This window comes from Podarcis filfolensis, assembly GCF_964270895.1.
Source record: "Podarcis filfolensis genome assembly, chromosome: 2".
NCBI lineage: Eukaryota > Metazoa > Chordata > Lepidosauria > Squamata > Lacertidae > Podarcis > Podarcis filfolensis.
The window spans coordinates 69,410,182-69,426,640 of record NC_139605.1 but is presented as its reverse complement, the minus strand read 5'-3'; the positions used below and the strand labels follow the sequence as shown (position 1 = coordinate 69,426,640).

At 43.7% G+C, this 16,459-nt stretch overlaps 2 protein-coding genes across 3 annotated transcripts in view; one reads left to right on the top strand and one right to left on the bottom strand.

Moving 5' to 3' along the window:
* Window positions 1-6,699: 6,699 nt before the first annotated feature.
* Window positions 6,700-14,677, top strand: GNPDA1 (glucosamine-6-phosphate deaminase 1). Of its 2 annotated transcripts, none has more exons than XM_083600189.1 (7): window positions 6,700-6,833; window positions 8,923-9,052; window positions 9,873-9,974; window positions 12,167-12,349; window positions 12,885-13,069; window positions 13,493-13,667; window positions 14,164-14,677. In XM_083600189.1, the coding sequence occupies exons 2-7, from the start codon at window positions 8,929-8,931 to the stop codon at window positions 14,259-14,261; spliced, it is 867 nt and encodes a 288-aa protein (XP_083456315.1). In that variant the 5' UTR covers window positions 6,700-6,833; window positions 8,923-8,928; the 3' UTR covers window positions 14,262-14,677. The 2 variants fall into 2 exon arrangements, with proteins under 2 accessions (XP_083456315.1, XP_083456314.1); XM_083600188.1 differs by lacking the exon at window positions 6,700-6,833 and adding an exon at window positions 7,459-7,603.
* Window positions 12,163-16,459, bottom strand: part of LOC310756359 (E3 ubiquitin-protein ligase RNF14-like) — a 44,102-nt gene continuing 39,805 nt past the window's right edge. The window contains exon 10 of the mRNA XM_083600186.1: window positions 12,163-16,405. Coding sequence (XP_083456312.1) covers window positions 16,373-16,405 — 33 coding nt within the window. The 3' untranslated portion in view covers window positions 12,163-16,372. The remainder of the gene's footprint in view (window positions 16,406-16,459) is intronic.

The following is a 16,459-nucleotide window of genomic DNA, read 5'->3' as shown; positions in this document are numbered from 1 at the left end:
CCATTTTACGGATGGAGAACGGGAGCTAAGGTTATCCTAAGGACAATCAGCATCAACAGTCATTAGGCAGCTCAGACTGATTACACAATACATTGTAATTACAGTGCCCATAGCCAGTTCAGAGCCTGGCTTGACTTCGTTTGATCCTGTGAATCCTTCCAAGTTTCCTGTTTATATAAAGTCAGGCCGTGGGAGCTCATGGCGCAATTTAAAAAGTTGTAAGGTGGGAGTGAGGTACCATTCTGAACCTCTGATATCACATCCGCTCCTCCTTTAGATCACAGGAGCTGCTGCAATCCAGGTTGGTGTGCTCCCAGCTCACAATTTGCCATCCCTTCTGCAAGAGCATAGTCAGAAGGTAACATAAAAGCGAAGCCTTCAGTGTGGGTCATTCCAGCTTTCTTCACCCATATCAACATTTTTGTGCTGGGGTTTGTACAAGTGGAAATTTGTGAAGAAATTTAAGTCATTGTTTTCTGTGAAAGTGAAACTCCCCCCCCCCATATTGAAACATCATAAAATGCCATAGGTACTGAAATACAAACCAAATTGAAAATGTTATTAAAAGTTATTTACTTTACAAATCAGAATCAAGTATTCTAGTATAAAATATTTCTGATATTTTCAGATTCCTCTTCACCTGCTAGTTGTTGGCTTTCTTATGAGTTGCTGTTTTATTAAAAAGAACTATGAAAAAAATGTTCTTTTTGTTTTTTTGTTTTTTTGTTTTTTAAATATTTTATTAAGGGTTTTCTTGTTTTACAGTGTAAGTATAATGCCTCGTATTTTTTTTTTTCTTCCATGTAACAATTTTACAAATCTGTTTCATTTGATGAGGCATTAGGGAGAGAAGAAAAGAAAAAAGGAAAAAAAAGGAAAGGGGGTGGAGGGAGGGGAGATGGATGGGGGTGGGGTCGGGTAGCGGTGTTTCTGTTATGCTTAATGTATGTAGAGTTTGGTGTCAGCGTGCTTGTGTTGTTCACTTGTGTTCCTTTGGTGGTGAGAGAGGTTGGGGTTGGCCTAGGGTGTGATTGTTTGTTTGTGATTGGCTGTGGTGATCTTTGTTTTCGTGTGTGAGTGAGGTGGGTGGGTGTTTTGGATCAGGTTAGCCATATTGATTTGTATGCTGTTGGTGGATTATTGTCGTTGTCCTGTTGGGCTGTGTATGTGATAAAGGGGAGCCATACCGGGGTGAAGGTGTCTTCTTCTGTTTGTCCCCGTGTCAGTTTCAGTTTATTAGTTAATTTTTCTAGTAGGGCTGTTTCCCATACTATTTGGTACCATTGGTCCATGCTTACTCCTGACAGGTCTCTCCAGTGTCTGGTTATGGTGTTTCTGGCTGCTGAAAGTAGGTGGGTTATGAGTTCTTTGTGGTGTAAATGGGCATTGTTGTCTTGGAAGATGTTTAGTAGGGCCAATTCTGGGGTGACGTCTAATACTTGTTTAGTTATTTTACATATTTCTTGTATGGCTGTTGTCCAGAATAGTTGGATTTTGGGACACTCCCACCACATGTGGAGGTATGTGCCTGTGGAGGTGCACCCTCTCCAGCATTTGGGTGAGGTTCCTGGGTGTATTAGCGCTAGTTTCCTTGGTGTTAGGTACCACCTGTAGGTGAGTTTCAGTGTGAGTTCTTTTCTTTTCGTTGATATGGATTTAAAGGGGGGTTTAGACCACATTCTGGTCCATTGAGTGGGGTTAATCTCATAGCCTATGTCATTCTCCCATTGTTTTTTGATTGCGTCTAGGGGATTTGCGGGGTTTTGGAGTAGTATTTTGTATATTGCGGATACCGCCCCTTTACCGTTTCCCTTTGTTGTTAGGAGGAGGTTTTCAAAGGTTGTCAGGGGTCTAGTTGCTGCTGATTTTACTGTTGGGTTGTTTAAGAGGGCATGTAGTTGGTGTTGTGTTAACCAGGGCATTTGGGTGTCTTCTAGTTTGTCTTGTATTTCTTGTGTTGACAAGGGTTTGTTATTTTTATAAAAGTCTATTAGGCGATATAAGCCTTTGGTTCGCCAGGTTTTTATCTGGAGGTTTTGTGCTGCATGGTGGAATAATGGGTGGTACGCCAGGGGGATTAGTGGGGATGGGGTTGGGGATAGTTTGCCTATTTGTGTTTTCCATACATACTAGAAGATGAGACAAAACAATGGGTACACCTAGAGAGGGACACAATTGAAAATGTTCTTTTTGTTGAACCTAACAAAACAGCCTTTGCCAATCCAGTGCACTCTAAATGTTCACCTGCTAGCTGTTGATTTTACCTTGCCAAGTGGCCAGCTAAACTAGCTGATAGATGAAGAATTATATCTTTTATTTGTCACTTTTCATACCAAGAAAACTGGAAAAAGGGGAGCTCAAGAGAGAGAGAACAAATGAAAAACACTAATGAAGTCAAAGACATTGGAACCTGTTGTCCACTATATCAAATGGCTGTCTAATAAATTAGTGACACTGACATACAGCATACACCTCTGTGGTTATTTTTAGCCATGCATTTTCAGTTGTGTTCTAGGGAACTCTGGGGTTCTTCCCAAACATATCATGGGTTCTTCAATGGAAGGATGACAAGCGTTGCAGAAAGTCAAGGGGTCCACTTCTGATCTTCCTCTGCAATGCACAGCTCCAGGGGAATATTGGTTATACAGTGGTACCTCGGTTTATGAACTTAATCGTTCTAGAAGTCTGTTCTTAAACTGAAACCATTCTTAAACTGAGGCACACTTTCCCCAATGAGGCCTCCCGCCGCCGGTGCCCTTCCACCATTCGGTTTCCATTTGTAGACCGAGGTAAAGTTCGCAAACCGAACACTACTTCCGGTTTTGCAGAGTTTGTAAACCGAATCGTTCATAAACAGGACTGTTCTTAAACCGAGGGACCAGTGTACTAGGATGCACACTCAGTAGCTGCTCCAGTTCTTGCATCTTCTGAAGGAAGTCTTCATCTTCTTTATTCACAATTCATTGTATAAAGAGATCAATGACAATAAATAGAAATCAACAGGACCGAAAAATGGTTAACTTTGGCTAGGTTGCTCTTCAGCTATTTAGTAAATTATCAGATATGGCAGATTCAATACAGCCAAAGTCATGTGTTTTTTAGTCCTGTTGATACTAATAGAAGATTTGCAGCCCCTTCCTATGCATGTTAACTGCAAAGTCTAGTGAATTCAATGATACTTACTCCCATATAAATGTGTATAGGATTGCAACCATATGCAACTATTCAGCTCCCTCAGTGTAACCAATAGAATGTAGCTGCACTTAGCTTTGTCTGGATCATAGGATTTTACTTTTTAAAAATCTGACCCCATTGGAGCTCTTTTTCTTGATGTTTTGGTAATTTGAAAGAAAGTTGGTAAAAGGCTGCCTTGGTTGGAACATCAGGGATGAAAGAAACTATGACGTTGGAAACATCTCTTGAATAAAGACTGTTTCTAGTCATTTGCTTTCCAAATATGGTATGAATTATCCAGGAGCTGTATAACCAAACCTGATGATAAAGGCAGCAGTGATGTATTGTGAACCTAGTAACATGATTTTATACCTGCTAAATTTCAGCAATTAGTAACAAATGGGTTTCTGACTTGATAAGAGCAAAATGCCTGGATGTTGTCATCTGTAACTGCTATGGAAGAGAATTATATTGTGTCTGTTATTTCCTGCAGTTAGGAACATCACATGTAAAACAGCTTTCAAAGTACCGTTAGTCTGTACCTTCCTATTTCTATGTTTTATTTAACTGAATTTTATCTTTATTGTTTGCTTAGCAAGTATATGATAGCTTGCAGAGCAAAGGAAGGCTGGCGTACAACTATAACATCAGTCATAAAATACCATAAAAGCAAAAGAGAAACCATCAGAAAACCAAAACATAAGCCATCATAAAACAAGGATCAAAATACAATAGCTAAAAACAAAATGTAGCCCCTTTAAAATGACTTGGCAAACAAGAAAGACTTGACCTGCTTTCAAAAATATTGTAATGTCAATGCCAGTCAAGTCTATCTAAGGAGGGTTTTCCAAAATTAGAGTGCCACCAGGAAATGGCTGTCTCCTTCATGCAAGTATAACGCAATACACAAAGAGACAGCACTTGGAGAAGGGCCTTAGTTGAAGATCTTAAATGCATGAGCAGGACAGTACAGTACAGTGGTACCTCGGGTTAAGTACTTAATTCATTCCGGAGGTCTGTTCTTAACCTGAAGCACCACTTTAGCTAATGGGGCTTCCCACTGCTGCTGCGCCTCTGGAGCACGATTTCTGTTCTTATCCTGAAGCACTATTTCTGGGTTAGCGGAGTCTGTAACCTGAAGCGTATGTAACCTGTAGCATATGTAACCTGAGGTACCACTGTATAGGAAGAAGCACTCCTTCAGGATATTAACGGCAAGGACAAAAAAGCTCCTTGATTAATAAGCCCAAACCCAAGAAGGGCACCCTATTATTGTAATGTTGACTTGATAAGATCACAGTCCCTATGTGTATGTGACTTGCAGCTTTTTCTTCATTGAGGTAATCAGTATAACCTATTAAATGCCTTTTTCATCCTCCCTAATTTTCCTGCAGAGGTGAACAAACTGAAGGTGCATTAAAGTATCATACTAGGGTTGAATGTATTTACAGTAGGGCCTTGAAGTAGCCTGCCAACACCCAGACATCTTCCTCATCATTTAAAGTCTCCTTGCATATATTCCTACATTTCAGGTGGTGCTGGTCATTCCAGAATGACATGTGACTCTTTCATAAAACATCACCTGAATAGAACTTATTTGCATATTTATCCATATAAAACTGTATAAGAAGTTTTCTTTCATAAGGAAATGCGATGACAGCATCTTTATTTTCCTCAGTAAGCCTATTAAAATTCAATGAATGGCACAAGAATTACAGTAGGAAGTGCCCACCTGAGAGGGGCCGGAAGTGAGTTTCTGTGAGTTCCGGATGAAAAAAATCACTGCCTGTGGTGATGTTTTTCTGGGTGCTGTCTCCCTCCATGCCCCCTACTTCCATTTTGTTTCCATCAGCCCTAAGAAAAGGCTGCAGTCTGCCTTTCCCCACAAACAACTGCTGAAGGCACATTTATGGTATTTCTATTTTTACAATTAAAATGGCTCTTTTGCACAGAAATGCATTCGCACAAAAGAGCAGTGTTAAAAATCAAGAGTTTCCCTTGCAGGTGGTAGCTTTTATATGAGAGCGAGTCCATTGTACAGCGTCAGAACATCTGCTTGGGATGTCTAAGACTGAGATTCTGTCCCTAGCATCTCCAGGTAGGGCTGGGAAAGCTTCCTGTCTAAAACTCTACACTGTCCATCAGTTTAGTACAAAGCTGAGCTGGATGGCCCAGTGCTTTGACACAGATAAAGTAGCTTCCTCTGCTCCTGTGACTGATCTGCTTTCTCCAAGAGCTATTGCTGGAAGAAGCCACTGCTGTCTGCCTGGTAACCCATTCCTATGCTGGCCATTAGTGATGTATGGAAGTGAGAGCTGGATCATAAAGAAGGCTGATCGCCGAAGAATTGATGCTTTTGAATTATGGTGCTGGAGGAGACTCTTGAGAGTCCCATGGACTGCAAGAAGAACAAACCTATCCATTCTTAAGGAAATCAGCCCTGAGTGCTCACTGGAAGGACAGATTGTGAAGCTGAGGCTCCAATACTTTGGCCACCTCATGAGAAGAGAAGACTCCCTGGAAAAGACCCTGATGCTGGGAAAGATGGAGGGCACAAGGAGAAGGGGACGACAGAGGACGAGATGGTTGGATACTGTTCTCGAAGCTACCAGCATGAGTTTGACCAAACTGCGGGAGGCAGTGGAAGACAGAAGTGCCTGGCGTGCTCTGGTCCATGGGGTCACGAAGAGTCAGACACGACTAAACAACAACATGCTGGCCATTGAAGTTTGTCTACTTTGTACCAACCGCTTACAAAGGCAAAGTCCAGACTGGTTGTAGATACTGTCAAGAGCTTTGTCTGTTTGCACCCCGTTAAGACTGTTTAACAATCTTGACTGTGCCAAATTACAGAAACTGCTGCTCTAAGTGTGTCTGTTTTATATTGATGAGGAGGATGATGGACAGACTCAGCAGGTTTTCAGAATTCATATAAGCTTGTAAAACTGCTTTGGACCAAAGATTTAATTATGAACAAACAGTCTGAGCTTGTATCAGATTCCTAGATACAGCAATAGTAATCAGTGGTTAAAGGGCTAGACTAGGGCCTTGGGAGACCAGGGTTCAAATCCCTCAGTCATGAAATGCACTGGGTGACCTTGGGCAAGTTACCGCCTCTTAACCTAACCTACTTACTGCACTGGGTTCTTGCAAGGAAGAAAATTGGGGAGGGAATTTGTTTCATTAGTATTATCTGACAAGATTTACATACCAGCCTCAACTGATGAAAACCTCTAAGCAGTTTCCACCACCTTCGAGGAAATAAACAATGAAAACTTAGAAAAGTGGGATGGGAGGGCAAACAGAATGGAGTATCCTGGGAAAGGTCGTGGCCGGCTGGCACTTTGGAGCAGAGCGCTCGACACACGACACTGTTCCGTCGCCAGCCTGGCCCCACTTGCAAAGCAGAAGTGCCTTCGGGGTTTTCGCCCCAAGAAGAGCTGAGCTAAGCGGAAAGGAGGAAGAAGTGCGAAGCTCAGCAGTTCCTGTTTGCACGGCGGCCGCAGCCGGGCGATCGAAGGGGAGGGGGCCGGGGCGGAGCTTCTGCTCTTGGCTCGGCTCTTCTCTCCACGTGACCAGCCGCCGTTCACATGACCGCCTAGGCTCAACGAAGAGGCGGGTCAGGAGTAAACTGGAGAAGTCGGGGCTGTAGCGGAACGGTAAGTGGGAGGAAATGTGCCCGGCGTTCGGTGTGGGCAGCGATCCAGGATGCGGATCCGGGGTGTTGCCTGTTCCTGCATGTGTGGACGCGCTGAATGACGTGTCGAGGCGTGTTCCGCACCGGAAGATCGGTACCTGTTGCAGAACCTGGGTCTCTTGCCGGACGCGCCTGCCTTGCGTGGCTGGTACAGAGGGGTCCTTTTGCGTGTGTTTGTCTGTCTGTCTGTCTCCCTCGTCGTCGTCTCTTCTCCATCTAGTGCTCTAAAATAAAGTTCCCTTTCCCGCGGTTTGGTCTCTGATCTCTGAGCCCTTGGCATGCAGGTAGGAGTTAAATGTTACTTCCCTCTTGCAGTGGCTTCCGCTATGTCTCCTAGCAACATTCCTTTTAAACAGCTCACCCGCCTCGCGATTGGGGGGGGGGGGGTTTGAAGAGAGAAAGGGGAAAGAGGGCTTTCTAAGTTTTACACGCTTACACGTAACCTGGGTTGATGCCTATGAATCAGCAACTAAGACTTGGCCGTTTTTCTGATCAATCGCTATAATGTGGGGGACAGATATGCACTCTTCCCTAGGTGTTGTTAGCTGCTTTTGTTGCTTAGTTGATCTAAAAGTGCCCGTGCAACCTGTTGCTTACTGCCTTCTGCTCAGTGCACTGGAGGGTATATGAATGTGTGTGTTATATAAACACACTCACAACATCAGGTGGGAATTGTACTGGGAAAATATCCAGGTCCAGGTCCTTGCTCATGGTGCCTACTGTTCACGCTGGGTATGTTCTATCTCCACGGTTGGAGGTCTATGCCTCTGAATACCAGTTGCTGAGAATCACAAGTAGGGAGGGTGCTTTTGTGCTTGGGTTTGGCTTTCAGGCTTCCCACTGGCATCCAGTTAGCCACTGTGAAAACAAGATGGCCCGATTCAGCAGGCTCTTTTTAGGCTGATATATCAATGCTCTTGATAAAAGTTTGGAACACCTTTGTTTCACTTGCCCTTCTCATTGGGTTATTTGGAGATCCTTTCATCATCTAGCAAACCACTTTCCCCTTTCAGATCATCCCTCTGGTGCTATTTATTATGTTTTTATATATGCTGGACGCTGCCCAGAGTGAGTGGGGCAACCCAGTCAGATGTTGTTATTTCAAAACCTACTTCTTCTGCAAAGCTTTTCTTGGACCATCACAGTCTATGCCTTATGGGATTCTTTTTTTTTTACCAGTGAACTTTGCATGTACATTGTTTCTTTCATGCCCTCTTCTGCCTCCACTTCTCTTCTGTTGATCTAATCTACTCAACACTCGACATAGTATACAAATGAATCTGAAAAGAGCAAACCCTGTGCGCTGGCTTACAACCCCCCCAACTTGTGCCAAACGTGTATGTTACAGTAGCAGGGGAGAAACACAGAAGGAGAAGAGGCAGAAATCGGAGCTAAAAGATGAGTGTAGATGTTGTTTAAACACTTGGCAACAAGGAAGAAGTGCAGGTGTCTGAGGCATCACAGGACTAGAGTCTAGACTTCAGAGGAAAAGGGGAGGAAGTGAGTGGAGTGAGGCATGAAATGGAATAACCCAAGGCTTTGACGAAAGAAGAGCATCAGCTGAGTAGATTCATCCACTGCTGCTCTTGCAGTATATGCTATGCTGTCATGTGTACTGGCAATGGCAGCTCTGCAGGATCTGGAGCAGAGGTTTTTCCACCCCTGTTACTTGAGTGCCATTACTGGAGATGCCGGGGTTGAACCAGGGATCTTTTGCATATATGTCCTCAGCCAGTGAGCTGCAGCCCCTCACAGTGTACTGTTGTTGACCTGTAGGAGAGAAAGCACTTTTGTGTCTGATCCTTCAGGATCACTGCTCCAAGCTGATCTCGTTTGCCCTCCTTTGAGAGACTCTGTATAAGCTGCACTTTCTTTCCTAAAAATACCCTTATTACTCTTTTTACCTGGGAGCAGTTTTAAGCTTGCAGGCCAAATGCGTCCAAGCAGAAGAAGTGCTGTTGGCTTTAGGAAGGAATAGTATGTGGTGATGTTGCTGATAGCTTGCCAGCTATTAGCAATCGGTTAATCAAACCTTTCTTTCACATTTGCAGGTTAGCATGAAACTCATCATTCTAGAAAACTATGCTCAAGCCAGTGAATGGGCAGCAAAGTACATTAGGAATCGGATCATCCAGTTTAGTCCTGGTCCAAGCAAATATTTCACCCTTGGACTTCCCACTGGTAAGTGACAAGCCTGGCTTTGTGATGGAAGGGCTCTTACCTCAGTTTTCCACCCCTAATTTACTTTGCTCTTAGTCAGCTGGAGGTCTCAGCCTATATAATAGACATTCTTCTTTATATAGGGTATTTGCCGTTCTTTATGAGAAGTGACTAACTATTCTGAGGGCATCTCTATTTTGGCATCTCTATTTTGGGAAACTACTTTTAAAACAAGATCCATGTGAACTTCTTTTTAAAACACTTTTCTGTTGTGTGACTGCTCCACTACCCTCACATGCTACACAAATTATTCCCAGTTTTACATAACCCCAAATCAGACTCAAAATCCTATGGGCTATGTAGAACTGGAAGATGGGGTGCAACGATGGTGGGGGATAGCATCTTGCTTGGAATGTACAGACTATGGACTCTTGTTAGATCATGTGATGAGGATTCTGTCACTTAATTGGCTTATTTGTGTTGCGTCATACACCGTCATACTGATTCATGTACTACCCCACTGTATATGCATGGATTGGAATCATTTTCTCAGCATGCCAGCACTTAAGAGACTCTTCCAGTACTATTGACAGAAAACACTTTCAAGAAAATGTGTTTTGGAGCTGGGGTGCCAATATGGTCTTGGAGACCTTGATGGAAGTACTGATTAGAATGAATCTAAACAGGTGGAGCTAGAACTGAGCAGCCCCACAGGCATCTGAGCTGTTCTTCTGTAGTAGCACACACAGTGATTTCTAGTCAAATGCATGCTGCTTATCATTTCTGTGGTCCAGATTTAGATCTCCCTGACTGTGCAAGGCTTTTTTTTTTTAATCCCCAGGAAGTACTCCGTTAGGATGCTACAAAAAACTGATAGAATATTGCAAGAATGGAGATCTTTCTTTCAAGTATGTGAAAACTTTCAATATGGATGAGTATGTGGGTGAGTCACTTTTTTGTTGAGAACTGCAGGGGGGAGAAATAATTGCTATTCTTTGCCCACAGCATTTATTTACTGTGATCAACTCAATAAAGGTTTATTTCTATACAGTATTGCAGTGATTCAGGAACCGAGCTTATGAACCAGGAAATGGCTGGTTCGCATCTCGCCACTTAGCAGCAAGTCACTCTCTCTCAGGCCTTTTCCCCCTATCTGCAATACAAGGACAATAATGATGGCCCACCTTGCAGGGATGGTTGTGAGGGTTACTGAGATAATGTATGAATGCTGAAAACCTAAGAACTGTCTTTCAGAAACGAAGAGTGGACTATCAAATAGCATACTCTAGTAGCAAAGAATGAAGCACAGCAAAACAGGGGAGGGCAGACTTTGGGCTTGCAGGATCTGTTTTGTTGTTGTTGTTGTTTTACTAAAACCTCAAGATCCACCAATCTGAGCTACTGTAGGTGTAAAAGACATACAGTGGTACCTCTGGTTACGAACTGTCAGGGGCTCGGGAGCAGGAGCACAGGGGAGAGAGGAAATGGAGAGCGAAGGGGAAGAATCCGAGGGCAGCGTAGGGGAGTATGACAGTGACCCGAGAGATTCCATGAGCTTCTCCAGCGAATCAGAAGATTCCCAGAAGGGGGCGCCGATGGTCAGGGCAAGGGGGGTCCCAGGGGGGACGCACCAGAAACAAGGAGCCAGCGGGGAACCCCAAAGCAGCAGCGGGGGATCAGGACCAGTTTCCCCACCAGAGCGTAGTGGGGGGGAAGAGTCACATGTGTCAGGACCAGCGTCTCCTCCAGCGGGGAGAGAAGATGAGTCAGGGTGTACCACGCCTCCATCGGAGAGTGGGGAAACGGAGGGGAGGTCAGTTGCAGCTAGCCTCCCCAAAGGGGGAAGCAGTGACAGCAGCAGTGAAACGGTCAGGAGGAAAGTTGCTGTCTGGGCGCATGCGCCAAGTTCAAATGTACAGGCGCGAGGGACAGCAGGAGACCCGGATTGGGAACCAGCTCCTAAAGTCCGCCGGAGGGAGGGGGAAGGCTCAGGGGATTCAGCGTCAGAAGAGTCTAGAAAGGGCGAGACCCCGACGGACAGGCGGAACCAGAGGCGGAAAGAGCAGAGGAAGAGGTGGAGCAAGGATAGAGTCTTAAACTGGTGTCTGGGGGGAGGAGATTCAGACGGAGCTTCAGCGGTCTAGAGTTTGAGATGTAGAGCTGCACGCTGCGGCTCTGGAAGTGAAACTGAACTTCAATAAAGACTTTCGTACTTAACAACGAAGCGGCGTTGGTCCTTTGTGAGCTGGGACCTCGGGCAGCTCTGACACGAACGCTTCAGGTTATGAGCTCCGCTAACCCAGAAGTAGCTGTTCCTGGTTGCAAACTTTGCCCCCAGGAAGCGAACGGAAATCCCGCGCCAGAGGCACGCGTGCAGTGGGAGGCCCTATTAGCGAAAGCATGCCTCAGGATAAGAACAGTTTCAGCTTAAGAACGGACCTCCGGAACAAATTGTTCGTAACCAGAGGTACCACTGTAAAGTTCCATACATACATGTCCAATTAAAGATCCAGGTGCCTCTGAGTAGCTACTGAGCAAAGGGCTTTGTTTTTAGTACCAGAGCTCATGGTCCTTTCATTCAAAAATCCATTCCTGCTTATCTCCAAACATTGTTAGTTCAGCAGTCTGTTTTTTTGTGGGCAGGGGTCTGTTTGTTTCACATTGCTGTTGCTTTCAGTCAAGCTGACAAAGCACCCAAAATATATATAAAAGGAATATTCATTAAATTGCTTCTCCATGTTTTTAAACTTAGTCTTTGGGGGAGGAAGCAAGAATTTAGTGTGTGTAATGTAGACGAACACTTCCCCACGATCCCTGCTTGCTGTGAATTAGAAAACAAGCTCCAAAGATTTGTTCTGTTCTGTTTGGCCACACTTTCTTATCATGGGTCCATAGAGAGTGAACTTTAGACTGCTGTGTAAGGGGCGAGGAGGAGCGTGGGTCGTCAAGTAGTGACATAATATCTGTGGAGTGTGAAACTCACCTGGAGAGAAACTCAGCTGCAAAACCAACAATAACATATGCAACTTTCCCCCCTGCTGGATGCTACAGGAGAACATTGGGCTGTTGCCGCTGCATTCATTTCACAGAAATGCAGGAATATATAGCCCTGAGCTAACCTTGTGTTCTTGTCAGGTCTTCCAAGGGATCACCCAGAAAGCTACCACTCCTTCATGTGGAACAACTTCTTCAAGCACATTGACATCTCCTCTGAAAACACACACATTCTGGATGGAAATGCAGCTAACCTAGAAGCAGAGTGTGAGGCTTTTGAAAGAAAAATCAAAGAGGCTGGAGGAATCGAACTCTTTGTTGGAGGTGAACATTGAGAGGGGGCAAGGTCTGAACATGCATGGCCATCCCTCAGTGACTTGCAGGTGGTGAAATGACCTTCGTAGATCAGCAAATTGCCACAACGGCTTTTTGTGTCTACCTCAGAGCATGTGCTTTGTAGCGAAAGCAGTTCATTTTATGCTGCAAACCAGAGTGATGAACCATCAAGGGATAAGATACCAAGTGGTGTACACACATGTACGGAAGAGGCAGATAGTGTCAGTTAACTGAAGACTGCTGTAGCAGTCTAGTTTCATTATTTCTGCTTATCCTGTAGATAAAGCCATTCCTTTTTTTAGTGACTTTGTCAGGTCCTGGGATATTGGAGAAGATGCTTTTCCTAAATGTTTATCAGGGGCAAGTAAATTTTCACAGGATGGTTTATGAGCTAAAGCCGACTTGCAACTTCCATGTTAAGTTTTCTTGAGCCCAATAAGCACCTAATCCTGAATCACTTTCTGGTATTCTTGATGTTTCCTTTCTTTCGCTAGATTCTAAACGTGAACTGTCTCCATTACAGGTATTGGCCCAGATGGTCATATTGCCTTCAATGAGCCAGGCTCAAGCCTGGTGTCCAGAACCAGAGTCAAGACCTTAGCTATGGACACGATATTGGCTAATGCCAGATTCTTTGATGGAGACCTCTCCAAAGTGCCCACAATGGCACTTACAGTTGGAGTGGGTACAGTCATGGATGCCAGAGAGGTTAGCACAACAGTACCTTAATTTCAGGGATAGGGAACCTGTGGCCTCCGGAAGTTGCTGGACTACCAGCTTCTATCATCCATATTAGCAATACTGACGGGGGCTGATTGTAGTTGGAATCTTAGAGTGGAAATCAACGTCACACTGACTATGACAAATATTCCAATGTTGATAGCTCTAGTTGCTACTTTGCTCTCTCTGCCCCTTTTTGGCAGACACTCTCAAATATTGGTAGTATCCTCTAACTTTTGTCCCTTACTTTATTTGTAAAATGTTGGTTTTCTAAATCACGTCCCTCTCTCATCTCCTTCTCCACCCTAAAATCTGTACATATTAGAGAGTAGCAAGGAACATTTTTCTTATCTCGGAAGGTGACAAAAGCCCTAAGCCTAACCGTGTTCCCTGTTGTGTCTTACAATTCAGGTTATGATTCTAATCACAGGAGCCCATAAGGCATTTGCTTTGTACAAGGCTATTGAGGAAGGAGTAAATCACATGTGGACAGTGTCTGCCTTTCAGCAACATCCCCGCACTGTCTTCGTATGCGATGAAGATGCCACGCTGGAACTTAAAGTAAAAACTGTGAAGTACTTTCAAGGTAAGAAGCTTGGTAATGAGGATGAGAGATGGCCACCTTGTGTGTAAAACACAGAAGTGAAATATGGTAACTCAAAAGGACTTTACAAGAACTCGCCCTGGGTTGCTAAGTACGGCTCACTGCTCACCTGTTTTATCTTTTGGGAGCCTTAAATACAAGGAGAATCTTCTGAGACCATAACATGCAATGCAGACTGTTTTGGTCCATTCTCCAATTTGGAAAGCTATTAGCTCACTGGGGAGTCACTAATTATTTTTCCTTTACTTGCTGCTACTCTTTTTTAGAAATGTTGAGGAGTGCAGCTTATATTTTTTAAAGCTCCAAGTGATGTACAGTATACTACTATGAACTGAAAACATTTCAACTGGCAACCACCCCAAGCTATTTTAGTAGTGACTGTAAGTTTAGGCAGAATGTGAAATATTTCCTTTGAAGCTACTGCCAGTTATATCTGCATTAGAACTAAGTGTCTGCTGTTTTGTATCAATTAATTCAGGTTTGATGCTTGTTCACAACAAACTTGTGGATCCACTATACAGTATGAAAGAAATGGGAGGAGAAAAAAGGCAGTCCAAGAAGCCATATAGTGACTAGCCTCTTATGATTTGGAGCAACTGGTTATGCAGTCCTGTAACTCACATGGAGCTGGTTGAAAGCACCCTGCCTTTGTATCTTGGGAACGGTCGACAGCAAAACACATTATTGGAAAATATCATTTTCTCAATGGTGAGGTAGTAGCAACGGATGCAGCTACACCAAGCATTGTTCAGCTGCAAAGCTGTCAGTTTGCCCCCTTTTTAAAGACCAAATGAGAAAACAGAGGCTGTCTATTCTCCTTAACAGAGCACTGTATAACTTAAGTGTTACCGAGAAGTACATGTTATCTGAACATGTTATCTGTTTGCATAACAAAAAGATGATCTGTAACCAAGAATGGAACGTGAAAATGTGGAGCTTTTGCTACTAATTTTTTTTTTTTACATTAAAATCCGTACATTTTTCCAAAACAATCAAGTTGTATTTATTCTGTGGGATTTGGAAAGATGGATTGAAACATTGTTGGGTGCTGACTTGGGAACTAAGGGAACATAATCAAAGAAAGCAAGAATTGCAAGCCATCCAGAGAACACAATTTTTTAAAGTTTCCACAATTCTGTAGTGCATCATATACAATGACTATATAATTCCCCCACTTCTAAGTCCTCCATGGTGCCAAAACATTGCCCATGCCAGTGACCAGCCTGCTCTTGAACTCTCCTTACTATTACTGCCTGGAGTAGTCTTCCCCAACCTGGCCTCCAGTGTTTTGAACTAAAACCCATCAGCGCCAGCCAGAACTGAGTAATAATCCAAAACAGCTGGAGGGCACCTGCATGGGGAAGACAAACTACAGCTTCTGGGGATGCAGGATAGTAAATAGTTTTTGTTTGTTTTCTGTTTTGGTTCCTTTTTTATTACATCAAATACCATACTAGCAGCATATAGCCTGCGTGAAAATTAAGGTTGCACACCAAAATTCTTTAAATGTATAGTGCACTGGTTTAGTCTCTTCACAATGGAACTGTTTCTTCTTTAATTCCATCTTTTGGGATAATGCAGATTTTTAGTGCATCTCCAGGGTATACATCTCTCTCTGCAGCAGAAATAAACACCTCCTTGACTAACTGCAAAGCCTTCTCCAGAGACAAGGACACTTGTTCCCCATTTTGCAAGTTTTTGAGGCCAACCTGGTTGTCCAGCAGAGGCTGCCGCCTCTCACGCAATCCTAAAACTAGCATGCTGGTAATAGTTTGAGGACTTATTGTGCCAGTGCATCATTTAGCCATAAACTATATTATCTAGAGGCAGGTGTGATGGTGAAGGTGAATTTGTATGTAATTTTAATATTTATATGAAGCTATTTTATAGCACCTGTTGACCTTCAGTAGGGTGAGCTAGTAGGATGGCAAATATTTATACGCTGTGTGGAAGGCCAGCTTCAGAAATGAATATGGGAAGAGTCCCAAAAGTTCAAATAACCTCAGTGTTGGAAAGTGCTTCAGGAGGTGATGAATGAAAGGTAAAAATCAAAGAAATCATGCTCTCGGGTTCATAAGCCAGAGAGGATCTCCACTCCTGCTGGAATAGATTCTAGCATGAATGAGTTGCTGATCTAGCATAAGAACTATTAAGGAATCCCTGATTTTATAGCAATGCACATTTATAATGCCACTTTCTCCTTAGTATGGGTAAATAACAATAATAATCACTTTCCACTTGTTTCAGTGGCAGCAGAGACATTTGCAAGAACTGGCATTCTAGTGAGTTTGCTCTAATTTTTCAAGGTGCAAGGATCTGAAAATTACGTAGGATTTCAAATCAGCCTGTGAATTTAAAGTGGGAATAGAGTACCTCTGGCCTACGGGCCATTTCCCCCCCAGCCACACCCACCTGCACCACACTTGATGTCAGTTGAGTGACAGGCGGGCAGCCCCGCCCACCTACCAAAGTGGCCTGTGGGGTAAGTTCCAGCCCCCTTGCTGGAAATGGTTCCCCATCCCCAGTTTGAAGACTTACTGATGACAAAAAAAAAAGTTCTATAAGCATACTCTTTCAGTGCTTATGCATACTCTTCTCAAGTTCCAATGTTTAAGTACAATCTTGAACAATGGGTGGCACAACTTCATTTTTCTTTGATTTCTTTCACTTTGGAATCTGGGTACAGACTAGCCCTCCTCCTCCCAGAAGTTGCCATCATCAGGCTCGAAATTGCCTGAAACACACAAGAAAGCAACTCTTGAATCAGGAAACCA

Coding starts and splice junctions, on each gene's coding strand:
- GNPDA1 (XM_083600188.1), top strand. CDS start 7,502: ATGTGTGTGTTATATAAACACACTCACAACATCAGGTGGGAATTGTAC. Junction 9,975..12,166: donor CAATATGGATGAGTATGTGG/GTGAGTCACTTT, acceptor TGTTCTTGTCAG/GTCTTCCAAGGGATCACCCA. Junction 13,668..14,163: donor AACTGTGAAGTACTTTCAAG/GTAAGAAGCTTG, acceptor CAATTAATTCAG/GTTTGATGCTTGTTCACAAC.